Source organism: Atractosteus spatula, chromosome 1 (genome assembly GCF_055471065.1).
Source record: "Atractosteus spatula isolate fAtrSpa1 chromosome 1, fAtrSpa1.hap1, whole genome shotgun sequence".
In the NCBI taxonomy this organism is placed as follows: Eukaryota; Metazoa; Chordata; class Actinopteri; order Semionotiformes; family Lepisosteidae; genus Atractosteus; species Atractosteus spatula.
Window position 1 is genome coordinate 17,125,571 of NC_142706.1, and position 15,971 is coordinate 17,141,541.

Below are 15,971 nucleotides of genomic sequence, written 5' to 3' on the forward strand. Positions count from 1 at the left end.
CATTGTAAGGGAGTGAAGAACTTTTTGCAAGACACCATGCACGTGGTCATTTTGAATAATGGGGAACGATTGCACAAAACACATTTCTCATCCATTTCTTTTGGCAATCAAAATGTGGTAAAGTACAGTAAGTACTATAATTATCCTGATAGACTGTAATGACAATGCATTGTTAAAAACTGTAACACAGACTCAATTTTCAGTCAATGCTGTCTTTTTATTTTCTTAAAAAAACAAAAATATGTTTAAACACATTTAAAATGTAACCACTTGGAAGCAAAGTGCTATCCCAAGTTGACAGTGATTCAAAAATAAAGGAAAAATGTATCAGTTAATACTAAAAATGTTACAGAAATGCTTGCATGGAGTAGAAATGGCGTAAGATCACTATTAGCTACCAGAAACAGAAGACAAATACATTGCAATAAAATAGACTGCCAAGTGCTGGGATATATATATATATTTGTTCCATTTGTTTGTTGAGAAAGGAAAATATAGGCTTCTGGTTGCCTATTTTTACTGCTTGTTCATATAATCACCTGCAAAAATACCAAGAAAAGTATAACTGACATATCTTGACAACTTTTTAAAAAAGTACACGTATTGAGCTCTAATGTACATTTGACAAAGACTGAGAGGTCACTATTTGTTACAAATAGTTATCAAAAGAAGCCTTTATTTTTTCTCATTTCTGCAAGACGCTTCAACAGGAAAAACAAAAAACATGGCCTTCCTGTTTTCAAAGCTTATTTATTTCTGTATAAAAAAATAAAAACAAAAACAACCACTGAAAATATACACCAAGAAATTAAAAGTTAAAATATAAAAGCATTCAAAATAAACTTGAACCCCAAAAAAACTAATCAGCATTGATCCTTTTGCACCATTTTGTTTTAACTAACAGAGGTTTGAGTGTCCGTTTCCTTGACAACACATGATCCCTCTATGTTCTGCGTGGCAATGTAGTCTGAACAGGGTGTGAGCCAAGGTGAAAACAAGGGGGGGCATGCTTTCTAGCCAAATGTGGATAAAAATATCTAGTGTGCCAGGCAGAAGGAGTGCTGTAGAGGGCAGTAGGATGAAAAAAAAAACAAAAAACTGAGGTGTTCGTAAACAGCTTAGACACAGGCATGTGCGACTGTGAGAATCCCGGAATTTGTACTCTTCAAAACAAGTGGCGAGTTTGTGGCTGTGAGAACATTGATATTTCGTTAGGTTTTTTTTGTGTGCATACTGTGTTCAAGTGAGGGTCAGAGTGTGATTGTCTTTACAGTTCAGTGTCTCTAATGCAGTGCCTGCAGGGTGAAGAACGTTGTCAATGCTCTGGTTTCCTCTTGGGGTGGACTGGGCCATTTGGGTCTAGCAGGCTTCCATCTCTAAAAGGGGCCCCGAAGCTGCTGCCTTCGCTTTGCACGTGGAGAAAGTGTTTCGTTTTCCTCCTGGGAAGAGCAGAGAACAACACTGTAGCCAAGCTTACACTCAACACAGTCTCAACTCAATATAGTCCTCATTTATATGCTACATAGAATACAAATTCTAAAGCTGATGAACATCTCTTACTGGACTTTGAGCATGCAAAATTGTTCTTCAGTCTCCCCCTGATGAGATTTATGTGCAGTATATGAGGTTTGTGGAGACACAAAAAATTAATACTTTTTGATCACACAGAATACAGGTTTTGAAAGCCAGTATATTAAGATACTTCTGTTCCCATTACAGCACCATAGTATTACCATAGGTACTGCTGTTCCTATAGTAATACTAATCTTTATAAACAGATGTTCTGTTAGAGCAAAAATAAGATATACAGAAATTAACAGCAAGATTACTTCTGCAGCACGGTTTCTGTAGAATGGCAGCATATTCACTCTAAAGATAACCACAGTCTTTATAGTTTTTTCAGATGAACGGTATGAACTAGAAATTATCGCATGGAATTACACTGTATCCTTGGCAAAAACCTGTAGCTCACGGTGGTAAGTAAAGTACAAAACAAACCCATGGGAATGAGCCATTTAAGATGACTGCCAATCATGCTGGAAGTTCATTTTAAGTCTCTCACTGCATGGTTGTTCTCCTCATTGGTATCTAGCATTTTGCATTCGGTCTCTGTTGACAGTTTCCCCAAGTTTAACACTATATAGATAAAACTTTCATCTCTGTAGTCTGCAGGTCACTCTGACACATGAGGTAATCTCCTCCACTGTGGTGCAATTTCTAACTAAATGTTTATCTCTGCTACCCTGCAGTTGAATATTTGGCAATTACCATACAGAGAAGAGGGGAATGTAAAACTCACATTTCCAGCTTTCCGAAATAAAACAGACCAACAAAGCAAGATGATTTTAAATTCCCTAAGCAAAAAAAAAGCTATGCAACCAAAAATACTTTTAAAACAGCAAAAAGCATGTATTAATACGTACTGAAGCTTGTTTCAGCATGGGTTGTAAGCTAGTGCAAGTGATGTGTGCTATATACTGTATATAAAATAGCTCTGGCAAAAATATGTAAAAAAAAGCTTAATTTCACAAAGAAAGTTACACAAACCAGCCATACTTTGTTAATTTAGTCATAAGGACATCAGAGGGTTGGTAGTACAGATCATAATATTCAAAATACAATTAGATTTTGCTTACCAATATGCAAAATTATGCTACAATTTCAAAACTCCAGGGAAAAGGATAAATCTCGGTATTGACAGTAAACTCTTTTGTAATTCAAAATTGTGTTTTTTCCAAGCTTTGTGCAAGACCAAAAACAAAGACCAAAGCGGCGCTCAGGCAGTCGCTTGGGAGAACCCGAAACTCGATCCCTACTTCTTGACATTTCAGCGAAAGCCTCCCGACTTCCCACCCCCCCCACCCCTCCTCAGTTCCCGTCCAGACGGCTTTGCCACATGTGGATGAAAGAGGCTGAGGAGAGCCGCCTTTCCCAGGGAGAGCTGACCCCGAGCCGCGGAAAACAGGGCAGGCAGTGCCGGTGAGAGCACCCTGTCGCTTTTATTTACCTCCTCTCCCCTTTTCATCCCGGGATTTCAAAGCCCTGCTCTGACCGGCTCTTCCTGGGAAGGTTTTTCCTCTCGGCCTCAGATGAAAACACTGGGCTTCCTGTCGAGGAAGAGGGCTGCGAGGGGGGGTGGGGGGGGGCGCCAGTCCAGGCCTTCACAGCCTCTCCGACACAAATGCCGGGATTCAAGAGCTACTCCCCATTAGCACTCAGGAATGCCGACTGGACGCGGAGGAAATGAAACACTCTTCTGTTTCAAGGGCTGGCTTCTCCTGGCCAGGGCGGCGGGCTGTCTTTGAAGTGTGGGAGGTTAAGATAACTGGCCCGGCCCTACGGTTCTCAATCGTGGCCTTCATCTCCGACTACAAATCAAAGGGTCGCAGCTGTGCTGCTCTCCTGCCTGCACTCTTCTCCCCTCGGCTTGGGTCTCTTTCAAACTCGTACGCTTGAAAAAAACATTTGAAAATTTGCTTGCAGAAAAAAAAAATCTAGCAGCAGGAAGTAATAAAATATTGTAGCCAATAGCACGCTATTTTGTTCATCTTTTTAGCTTTCTGCAGACGTTATAGCTGAATGAAGTTATTGAGTGAATCGAATTCTGGTGTCGCAAAAAAGCCTGGCATAGCGAAGGGGTGGATAGGAGGGTACTGAGAATATTTCCTGATGTAAAGTTTCAAAATCAACTGTGCAGCAGTTCTCGTCCTTTATGTATTTCTTATAAGCTGATCTCAAACTGGGCAGATGATTCTGAAGAGACCAAGTCAAGCTGCACTTTAGCAGCCACGCATCATGTTTTAATTAAGGCAGAACTACCTAATTATATATCTTTGTTTCTGCACCGATATGAAAAAAGGAAGATTCCAATTAGAAAGTACCCCCAAAACTTCCTTAAATATGGAAATGAAATACGACCTCACTAAATGCTTGTTACCCCAACCATCTTAAACTGTGTCTTGAGAGATCAGTGGAGTGTTGAGAGTGCCATTTTTGTAGTAAAATCTGTGGTGGATCATTTGCAAGGTTGGCTTCTTAAGGGGTGCTCTATGGTTTAGCAGTGTATATAGTGCATAGAGAAATCTGATGCAAAACAACATCTATTCCCTTAACTGTGAAAAGTACCTGTCCCATTGGTAAATGCTGAAAACAAAAGACTAGAGAATTGCTCTTTTGACTTTTACTATTCTCTGTGTACACTTATGAAGATTATAGAGTTTCAGTGTCTTTATTATACTACATAATAAACAGTATGTGAAAGACCTGTTGCCTGCTGGAAGGAATATGAAAACTATCATTCTTGCTTATAAATCCATCAGCATTTGGCTCTCCTGAACGACAAAACATCTGACTACGTCACAAACAGTAGATTTTTAGGAAGCCTAAATACAAAACCAGGCGTCCAACGACACATTCCTTTTACAGGTTTTTAAAGTTACTGTTCCCCTTTCATTAGTTAACTTTTAACATTCTTCCCTTCACCCGGAATACAAGGTACAGTAAGTAACGTGTATTTGTTTTACCTCCGTTAGGAACATAGTTTGAGGGGGGAAAGCTTGAAACTCCTCCTGAAAAAGTGGGGGGGGGGGGGGAAATACAAACAAAACGGGGAAACAAAACCAAGCCGGACTGGAGACCTGGGAGTGTAAACACCCCTCAGCTCCTCAGCAAGCGAGAGCTGTGCAAACTAGTTACATCAGGATCCCTCCAAGAAACCACAGACATGTGCTGAAGAGACTGGGGATTGCCCACATCTGAGACATTGCTGGGGGCCACAGCTGAAGTCTAGCCAAGCCAGGCATGCCCCTGCACGGCCTGATCCGCAGGCCAGGGCGGCACAATCAAAGGAGCACTGTGACTGCTCCCTCTGCTGCGGTTAGGCTTCAAAGAAACTGCTGTGAGTCGCAGATTTCAGGGAGGGCGGAGGGGGGATTCAGACTGCATTGACTGTAGGAGCCAGAACTTCTCCCAAAAAGACCTCCAGTACAAACAGAACAGACCTCACAGTAAACAGCTGACTGCGAGCTGCCTCCCACCCTCTCCCTCCCTCCCTCTACCTGGACACCTTTCTTCCAGACGCCATAATCAAAGGAAGACTAAATTAACAATGGGAGACCGCAACCAGTGATGCAGGTCAAGTAAAAACAGAAAAAAAACAGACCCTCTGGATGTAACAGGGGAAGCAGAGGAAGTGGCACAGGAAGCAAAAAAAAAAGCACAAGGGAATACACTTTTTGTGCCAATCTCCTTCCATTTCCTTCACCACTTACTGTAGCTGGGTTTGTGTGCACCAAGTCAACAACACTTTGTAAAGATGTAATTATTTAATAATTACTTTGTAGAGATGTAATTAAAAATGTCAGAGGCAAAAAAAAAATCTTTGTTTAACAAGCTTGGTTGCTTTTATGGTCTTAGTTGTTACTCACATCATCTATTACAGTAAAGGATAACCGTGCACCGTAGCTTTTACAGTGAGGAGCCATACCTCAACATGCGACATACTGCACATGTATATTTAAGAATGCATTTCAGTTACTAGAATCAGCACCACAGTCACAGAAATTCTGCCCGTAGGCATATGTATCTTGACCTATCCTTTTTGTTTTTAAAATAGAACTTTCCATGCAATTTCACAATGGATGAAATTGTTGAGTTTACTCCTATTGTGAAGTAAAAATACAATATAAAATGTTAAAAGACACATCTTCACATTTATACCGTTACACTGAGAAACATTTTCTTTAAAAAAAATAATCAATTTTATAATTTTATAATCCACAGGACAAGCTTTCCAGTCCACACCATGCTACATGGTTCTTATAAAGTATACCACATACTGGGTGGCTGAAGCCACTTCACTTGATGTCTCATCAACATGCAGTGGGATATTTTATAGAAACACCTTGGCTTGTCCTATATTAAAGTTTACAAATACATAGGTAATCATTGACAAACCTAATTCTGTTTATCATATAAAACATCCAAACTATTTTAATAAATTCAAACCGAATGAATTCCATAAGTCATTCCACAACAGGCAAAGCAAAAGACTGTTACAATATTCAAATATCTATTGCCAAAAGAGGGGACATGCTGTGGGAAGATTCAATATTCCATGAAATATAAACAGCCTGAAAAGTGAGTTACTACTAAAAAAAAAAAGAGGTAGACTACAATATTTTGACCAGAAATGATCCACAAAAATCCACATAAGGAGAATATGTAAGAGTCCATAAAAACAACACAAGAACAGCTAAACTTCAATGGACGTTATGAAAAAAAAAATCTCTACAAGTTTAGAACAAGTTTGCCTTCCTTGCTAACACTTTCTTTAAACTGGGAACAGGCAGGGGCTTAAACATCCACAAATAAGAAGAAACCAAGAAAAGACTGGAGTCTGGAGAAAATTTGAATAATTGTGGGAAACTTAATGCAAAGTACCAAGACATACAATTGACCACAATTATACCCAGTGGTTGTAGGCTCCTTGACAGTTTCAAATTCCAACATAACGTTCAAAACCATGCATTTCTAAAGAGGAAAACAAACAAAATGCTACCAGAATGTTCTGGGTGGACCTGATAGATGCCAGGAGTGCCAAGAAAACCCACCAATTTCAATGAACACATGGAACAGAATTTTCACAGAACCAACACCGATATGTTAACCAGTCCAGTCATTGAGAAAAATAGGTGTACAGTATGCTTCCATACCATCAAAGAAAAACACACTATCGATTTAGTATTTGCAAAAACTATATTCTTATACACAAAATTCAATTTTGTATTATTTGTATTCTTATTTTCTTTACAATTAATTCAAAGCAGCAATTTACATCTTAAAAAAGCACATTTTTTTTGCAGCATTGATTCAGGAGAGTAAATTCCTTGGTCTATGACTCTGCTTTGACTGCAGTCCTGACCCATAGTCTGGTTCAATTTATTTGGAACAAAGACTGGGATTTCTGTGCCATTCTAAAGATCTTTGTCAAGACTATGATTACAACTATTATTAATAATATTAATGAGAAAATCATCAAAGGAGTTACGCTATTTTAGAAACTTCTCAAGTGTTGTGACTTAAAATGACAAGATGAAAATGCAAATCAGACTTAAAAGATGCAGATGGATTAGACAAATAAAAGCATTAAAAAAGGTAAATGTATTAGTTGCAAATAATTATCTACATGAATATTAAGCAGATCTTCATTCAATCACAATGCTACTAGACATAGACCAGACTTAGGCTGCTGCTAACTTGACTTTACATGCAGAGAAAGTCTTTTCTATCTACTCTTAGTACTGTGATTCAGAGAAGGAGCTAATTAAAGTTATATAAGGTCTGTAACTTACTGCTTTTTCTAATCTAAGCTCTGCTAAAAGAAATATCAGGTAACACTTCAATGAAGATTCTTTTTAAAGTATTAGTAGGAATACATCCTTTGATTTCAATTCAGACTTCCCTTTGTCAAACATGCTATATAATGACTTGTGCTATTAAAAGGTGTGATATGCATGCATTTTGTAGGACTGTTTCAGAGTCTCATCTTCGCTCCAATGCTCATGGCAAGACGAAGCCACTGCTGAACAGTGTGGTGCATTCAGACATCCTATACCAATTATAACAGGTCAGAAATAACAAAATGAAACTCAGCTGCTGCATATGATTGTGTCCTTAAGGTAAGGTTTCAATTTGAAAAAGCTCTGAAATTAAGGGAAGCTCAGGACCTTGCCTAATTGCAGCTAGCAAGTGGATTTCAGTGCTTAGAGGGTTGAGGAGCTAAGAGAACAAGTGAAGTATAAGACCATTTGTTTTTACTCCTATCAAAGTCTGACAGCTGAATCCTTTAACTACAGTCACTGATACAGGACACAGCAAGTGGTGGTTACAGTTAGCAGAGTGTTGCAAGCTCATAAATGATAAATTATAGACATTCCTGTATCACACTTTTCATTGATCTGTCAGTTCTGAAATGTTTTCACACACTTCCTTTTTGCACACTCTTTATTCATTCTTACCCTGTGGCATAAAACCTTATTAATCTGATGACCAGAAGGTCTTTTGCAGAGATTTATACTGTAGGTGGTCTTCTTCCAGTTATGGTGAAAGAAAACTAATATTCTGACCATAATGCTGGACCCATAGAAAACAAAAAAGTAGAAATCTGACAGATTTTGAGTGTAGCTGGGTTTCCTTTTTCCCTGTGCAAATATTTATATATATTCAAGGCATTGTGAACACTTCTTCAGGAGATCTGTTTGGTTCATTTCCATAGTAGACCATAATTTTACAGATTTTATTTCAAAGGTCCCAAACCAGGACCATAAAAATAGTTCTAGTGTGAAGACAGGCTAACATTACAAAGCAGAAAGAAAAATACAAGGCATAAGATTTGAAATTAATGTCAAAACCAAGTTCGTGTCAGCTTATGCTCACTAGTTCCAGCTGGGTAGCCACGTAGTAGGCCAACATCAGTCAGGACCTGGCCTAATTGTAGCTAAACTTCAACTTCAAATGTGCTGGGCTACACAAGAAAGCCACAAAACCATCTGGAATAATCTACATTGAGTTTGCTATCATTTGCAACTCTTTGACCAAACCAATGAAGTCTAAAAACATCTTTACTGCATTAAAGTTCTCTGGGTGAAAATGCACAGTGGCAGAAGTAGAAACCTTGAGGGAATCTGCATGTCATACATTGATAAAAATCTCCAGGCTGGTATATGAAAAGGATTATTCGGACCAGACTAAACAGAGAAAAGGGGAGAGATTTGGGTTTCACGAATTCAAAGCAACCAATTCAGCAAGGACATGTTTTTTGCACAAAGAAACGGCCAATTCTGCTGTGAGAGTGGAAGCAGCTGGTTGAAAGGCGAACTATTTTACGTCTTACTTGATCAGAGGAGGAAAGAAATTTGACTGGATTCCAGCTCCTCAACTGCAGTGTTAACATCTGCTGCACATGAACATACAGTATCCATCTTTCGTATCTCTGCACACTGTAATCTGGTGTTATAACCCTTCAACTTTCTGGCATCATTCTTCTCTATTCGGTCTACACTAAACTTTTTTGATACATGAGGCCAATCACTTGGTAAGATGGAAGAAATCACTGATCTTCTTCAGAACCAGAAAGATACTGTACATAATGAATAAGTTCAGACTTGCCTAAATCCTTGTCCGAAGAAATAGAACAGAAAAATAAAACCCCCAAACTGGACTAATATAAGGCCTGTAAAGGAAATTGTGGTACCCCTGCGTATAACATTAGAAACTTTAGTAAGCAGCAGCTATTGCACAGTATGCTAAGCTATTTTTCTTATTCGATTTAATGTAAGGTCATCAACACAAGCCATTCTCACACAGTCCAATATTGTCTACTGTACGTGCGGTACAACAAACCTGATTTATAGACATCCGTTTTTCCTTTTAAATTTAAAATCAATTTTCTTTTAAGGCATCCAATTTGTAATTAACAAGACTTAATCAACTCAACTCACTGCCAGCAATCCACATACCAGTGATGACAAAAACGGCGTCTTTTGAAACGCACACTGTCAGACTTCTTTTTCATATATCAAGTACAGTCGCCATTGACAACATCGATGGTGGAAGTAAGGCACGAGAGAGGGGAAAGATGTCACTGTAAGCTGACAGGTTCCTGGCAAGACACCAAGTCAACTGCTGTGTGCCAGGGATATCCGCACATCCCTGCACCAGATTCCAACCACCGATCTCAAGACTACAATCGGCACCCATCCAAATGAATGAAAAGACTCTCAAGTTTTATCAGAAATGCTTCAAGTTCTCAATAGAGTAAAGTGTCAACAAAAAAAGTAAGAGTGTTCAAACGTTGTGCATATTGAGACATAAATACACTATATCCGTTTTGGTTCATGAATTCACATTGTTTTGGAAGGTGTTTCTTAATTTGTTTTCTACACTTTTTAGTGGCCAATCAAGAGAAAAGACCTCTGTTTTGAATTTTTTAATTCTTCTTAAATCTTACTTTTTTGGTTTGATACAACTCTTAATAAAGGGGAATTAAAATTGTTCAAATTCATTACATACGTGCAATATTAAAATAAATTAGCAATTCTGTTCAATTAAAAAAGTACTTTTCTCTTGAACTCTTAAGTAGGTAATTAAAAAAAAATTCTGTACTATTCTACACCCAACATGACTGTAGACTGTTTCTACAATTTATCATAGAGCTGTTTATTTTGTAATATTAATACATTGTTTATCATAGAACACTCTTAAAAATACTTCTTGCTGAATAGTTATAATTTGTAACAAGCAAAACATGAAACAGAAAATAAACACCACAAATGACTAATAAATTCCTAATTTTATGTGACCCAAGAACAGAAATTACAATCTAATTTAAAGAATCTCATTAAACATTCTCAATGAAATGACAAAATAACAGGCAGGAATATTGAAACTTTTGCTTTATGATTGCTGAGAAGGCTTAATATGATTTATATAAATTATGTGGAAAACTAATACACACTATTAGAAAATCCATGTCATGTACTGAACAAATGAGAAAGGATAAAGACAATAACCAAAAAGTTCATTTAGCAATGTTTTCTGTAGTCTATGCTAAACCAGCTTCAATCCAGCTCTTGGGATATGCATAAATTGACTGCTTTTGAATTGCTCCAGTATTCTTGGTATTATGCATATGTGTTTCAGGTTGTCATGATAAATCAGTCAAGGTGTCAATCTACCTTCTGCCTGGCACTGCTAATTATGGGATCAGTGCCGAAGTATGTTTGCTAGCATATTCAATGATTTTCCAAACCAATCCAAATAAATACAGCTCATGGGAAGACAAGGGACCATCTTTTGTCAAGGAAATGATTTCATTAATCAAATTGTGTTAGCATTTTGCTAAGCCTCACAGTTCTGGAGAAAGCACAATAAAATGCAATTGAAGAGATGGTTACATGCTAATAAGAAGGGTTTACAGTAAGAGGGAAAAATCAAACAAGAAAGCAAAAAATTTGGTAACTAGCTAGATATAATAACTTCAACCAGAAACTCTGCACAAGCTTAAGTTTAACATTACTAACTATGGACTGTTAAAACAGTGTTATTTTAAGTACTATTAAGGTTTGCTTTGAGATTTTAATCTGTTTAAATGAATCCTTCTTGACTGCTGCAGACTGCGTAAAAACAGTCTCTGCCCCCCCCCCCCCCAAAAGGCATATTGCAAAACAATTTTCCATCACTTCAATGCTGAATATTTGTAGTGTTATAGACATGCACTGGAACCCCTCTTTCAAAAGTAGGAATTCACTTTGAATCTCAGTACCTTCACTCCTATTTGCCAAGATGAATCAGCTGCCATTAAAGTCTGAAAACATCTATCTGTCCTATTCATTATCAGATTATTAAGGCCGTTTATTTCTGAGAAGGATCCCAGTTACCTTGTGCCGATCCTAGAGAAGACAGGACTGTACAGTGGATGGGATGTCAGAATTTAAAGACAAATTAACCTAGTCAGCATGTCTTTGAAAAGTGGGAGGTGTCCCCTCAGAGAAAGCCCACAGGGATACAGGGAAACCATGGAAACTCCAGTCTTGCTTTGACAGCGTTGTGCCAACCTCGAGTCCAAAAGATATTGCTAGAATGGTTTATAATGCCATTTACCACTTGAAAATGTCTCAAATGCAGATCGTCAAAATTATCTCAAAATTACCCGCTACTATACTCTTCTGTTAGAGCCATTCATCTTTCGTCTCCCTGCACACTACAGCAGTTGTAGTTTTACAACAATAAATTCGATAAATTTATCATCCAATCATGGTCATCTTTCAAGAAATGCTATCATATGGTTTGTGGATCAAAAGCCTCATTTTTAAAACATTTCTATACATACCACTCTAGATATTATAACAGCCTTGTATGAAATATACATAAAGTTAAACTAAAACTGCTGAAAAAGAAATCGACTAATAGCAATCTAAAGAGCTACATGGACCAAGAGACCTTTCACTTTATGTCCTAAATTCAGGAATATGTATACAACATTTTTTTAAGGTAGACTTTTAGGATTAGTCTGTAAATTCATATTCATATGTGTTTAGAACACAACATGTCACTAATAACAAACTTATCTGTCAGCAGATAAACCAATACATAATGTAGTTGAGATTTTCTTACCATTGCTCAGATGTACGCAGTTTTCATTCTCTGGCTTGTACCTGTAGAAGATGTTGGTCTTTTTAATGTTTTTTCCCCCCAACAAAAAAAGAAAAAAAATCTACCGTATACATTTGTGTATGTACATCGTACTTTATATACAAGTGAGGATTAAAGATTTTCAATATACATATAAATTGCTGTCATCGCAAATAAGGGAACATACACAATTACACACGGTAGCAAAAACATAGCAAAAAGGACATTATGCAGTGTTAAGCCATTAATAGTGAATAACAATTGTGTGCTTTTTTCCTCCCCGGGTAAACCTCTTCACAGACTAATCCTATAAGTCTAGGTTCTGTGTAGAAGATGGGCAGGAATAAAGATCAGAGGCACATAAAAAGGCAAGAGACTATTGTTCGGGAAGTCACAATATACCTGCGCAACAGGCAGCACGTGCTTACTCAATGAATGCCAAACAAGGTTAGACTGCAATGGGGATATAGGAGGAGGGTCCATTGAAGAGTGTTTTTGCAAAAATTGGAATGAAAACCAAAAAAAAAACAATACATGTCAGAGGACCGTCCTCCCACAAAAACAAAAAAACAATTTCTTCTGATTCATGTTTGCCTTTTGTCTGCACATTACACACAAGCGCAAGAAATGCAAAGAATTACATCACACCCAGTTTTCTGCACTCATTAGTGTCGACAAAAGGGGAAAGCAGTTTGGTTACCTGATGCAGGCTCTTGTAACTTCTCTCTCTTCCTCTTCTTCTTCTTTCCCTGCAAAATATCCAGGTGAACGCTTAAAGTGCGGCTCCAGCACTCATACTCACTAAACCACTTCTTTCCATTGGCGTTTGCCATGTCCATTCATCCCCGGGAGGACCTCTCTGGCATTTTTCCCTTTTGCTCTTGAATAATTTCCTCCAAGAAAAATGGAACTGCTGAGTTTTCGCATTCAAGCCCTGTGCTGTTGATTGATATGTGTATTGTTACATTCCATCCAGCATCTGAGCCCAGCTTCTGCTACACTACTGTTAAGTGATGGTCACTGTACATTTCTGTACTCTTCTATGAAATCCACTGTGTGGTTAAAAGAAAGTAATTATGCTAGAGATGGGGTGAATAGCCTCCCTCATTTTTAACCCTTTATGTTTTTAAAGCACTATTATTATGCCACAAGCTATGAGGAGATCCCTGTATGTTACCAGCTAAATGTACTAGAAAGCATAATAGCATGTAGAAAATTTAAATCCTGGAATAATATTGTGCTTTATAGGCACCTTGTCACTGCAAGTTATCACTGCAGTACAATTCATCATGCAGAAGTATTGTGAAAATGTTACTGTGATTGTTCGGAGTACTCTTTCCACTTTAGTTTGCTTAGAATTGGAAGATCTTTGCATTACCAAACAATCATTCATTAATTCATAATGAAGGACTATATAAACACAAACATTTTAATTTCAAGGTGTCCTTAGTTAATGGAGACTTATCCAACTGCATATAAAGAATCTTATTACCATGTAAATTCAGGAAGAGCAGTTTACGCCCACCTAGTCACAAACTAGACAGCTTAACCTCCAGTGAACACCTATGAGAATGACATGACTGTTTAAAGTAAGGCATCCTGGTTAATAAACTAGCATTCCCTACTTGTGTACAGTGATTAGAGCTGCTGAACAGTGCTTAATGATGTTGGAGCAGCATATTTACTGCTACATAGCCAGTATAAAATTGTTTTCTTCAACGCAGTCTTCACCAAGGGGGAAGCATCATGTCACTGACCTCTGCTGAGCTACACTTCAGATCATATACAGTATAGCCAGAAGGCAGCTGAGCAAGGCTGTGCCAAACTGAAATGATCTCATTCACCACCTCGTCCAAGAGCCCATCCCTTAACTGATCCAACTGTAACGTCCCAGCCAGACCCTGTTACACAGGGACATTCTGAAGGAAGGCCTGAGTAAAAAAAAAAATCACAAGATCTTGGAGCAGCTGCAGATGGCCTCTATTGCCATTGTGATTTGAAGCACAACACCACCACTTCTCTTGTCGGTGTCACATACTCCACTGTTTGCAGGGGAGAAGACTGAATAACCGCATTGTGTAGGGACATAGAGGCTGCCCTCTCAGAAGAGGCCACTGCTCCCTTGGTATTTGGCTCCAAGACTCTGCAGCCAGATGACATTTTTAAGGTACTGAATCATGAGGTGTGTTGGCTGCTGTACAGTTAGTTACCTTGGCTGGTATCAGCCCAAATAAGAGGACTCAATCCATGGTATCAGCCCAAATAAGAGGACTCAATACAGATGACTGCAGAGATCTTTGGAGAATCAACCTGGCCTAACCCTGGCACGTATTTCTCCAAAGCTGGTGGTTCCTTTATGGGCAGCAGCATGGCAGAGCCTTCTGCTTGCCCAACATGAAGGCACTACCAGTGCACACTTGGCCAGGAAAGATCCCTTATGCCTTTCCCAGCTATGCCTCTCCTTCGACAGGGTGTTCCGCGTCAGAAGGTAAACTATGCCCATGTTGTGAACCCAGCTCCCACTCTTGGGCACCCCTTTGTGGAGGCCAACCATGACAGCTGCTTACGAGCCCCGACTTCTCTGCAACACCAGTTCGGAAATCCTGGACCTGTGGGTCTGGCACCCAAACGGAAAAGACTTGTAAGCTTAGTCCCTGCCAGTAGTCTAACCTCTGCAAGGCACTTGCAGAGATTCTACCTGGAGCCAGTATGCTAACAAGTGGGAGATTTTCTGACATACAACTTGCAAACATCGACTTGCAAACACCTCCCAATTTCCATAGTGCTCATGGTCCTACAATCCATGTTGGGTCTCGCTGCAGTGCAACCCAGTATTCTGGATTAAGGTCGTCTTAATATGTTGGCTGAATTTGGCTGAATTTTCCAGAGTCCAGGTAAAAATTGGTCTTTATTAAAACCATATCACACATTTAGACCAAAAAGGGTGAACCAGAGAGTTGTGGCAGATTCCCACTTTACTGAATACTAGTTCAGCAAAGGCCAGTGATCCCCATTCACACATTGGGGAGGACTGCATTCCTTTTCAGGAAACCAGATATATTAAGAAAATATATATTTTAGCAATAGCATGCAATTGTTGACTTAGAAACAGTTTGTTGATCCTTTGATGGTCAGTACTGAATAAAACAAAACTAGAATCACTTAAATACCCATTCTTATGGATGCTAGTCAGTATTTTATTTTATACATTAAAAATTTATTTTTTGCATGTGGTAGAAATGATACAGTATAATTTGCCAGTCCTGCAGGTATAGGCCAAGTTGATCTCTTAAATAATGCATAAGAACAGTCAATCGGCAGTTAACATACTGTAACCACATGGTTTATTAATGTAATAGGCACTATGGAGTTCGAAAGCACCATTATTCTAAAAGCAGCAAACCATTTTAAAAAGGAAACGTGGCCCCTAACAACTGTATAAAAGACATTACACAGGTAAAATGCATAAAATATCAGAAATAAATTCAAGACATTCAGAGTCTTGTTCATTTTAACTAGGAATATTTTTAGATGATCAGAACCTATTTCAAACTATCATAACCAATTCTGCAATCAATTCCCCAAATAGTTCAGCTCAGTCAAGGTAAGTCGTTAATAATTAATCTATCACAGCCTTTCTATTTTGAAAGATAAGGTTTTCCAACAACAGCAAGAATTAATATTTTAAAAAATATATTTTTGTGTGGGTTTTTGTAAGTTGTACTGGTATTGACCATTACAGTTGCTCTAATACTATTTTTAGGGTGTATGATGACAAT

At 38.3% G+C, this 15,971-nt stretch overlaps 1 protein-coding gene across 10 annotated transcripts in view; it reads right to left on the reverse strand.

Moving 5' to 3' along the window:
• Positions 1-196: 196 nt before the first annotated feature.
• The window catches only part of lef1 (lymphoid enhancer-binding factor 1), a 71,496-nt gene continuing 55,721 nt past the window's right edge, over positions 197-15,971 (reverse strand). For 2 of the 10 annotated variants that reach the window (XM_088923560.1, XM_088923528.1), the window contains 3 exons: positions 12,893-12,932; positions 12,175-12,215; positions 197-1,439 (listed from right to left, as the gene is read on the reverse strand). In XM_088923560.1, coding sequence (XP_088779686.1) covers positions 12,181-12,215; positions 12,893-12,932 — 75 coding nt within the window. In that variant the 3' untranslated portion in view covers positions 197-1,439; positions 12,175-12,180. Of the gene's footprint in view, positions 1,440-12,174; positions 12,216-12,892; positions 12,942-15,971 lie in introns of all 10 variants that reach the window. The other 8 variants (XM_088923552.1, XM_088923523.1, XM_088923544.1 and 5 more) reach the window with 5 other exon arrangements.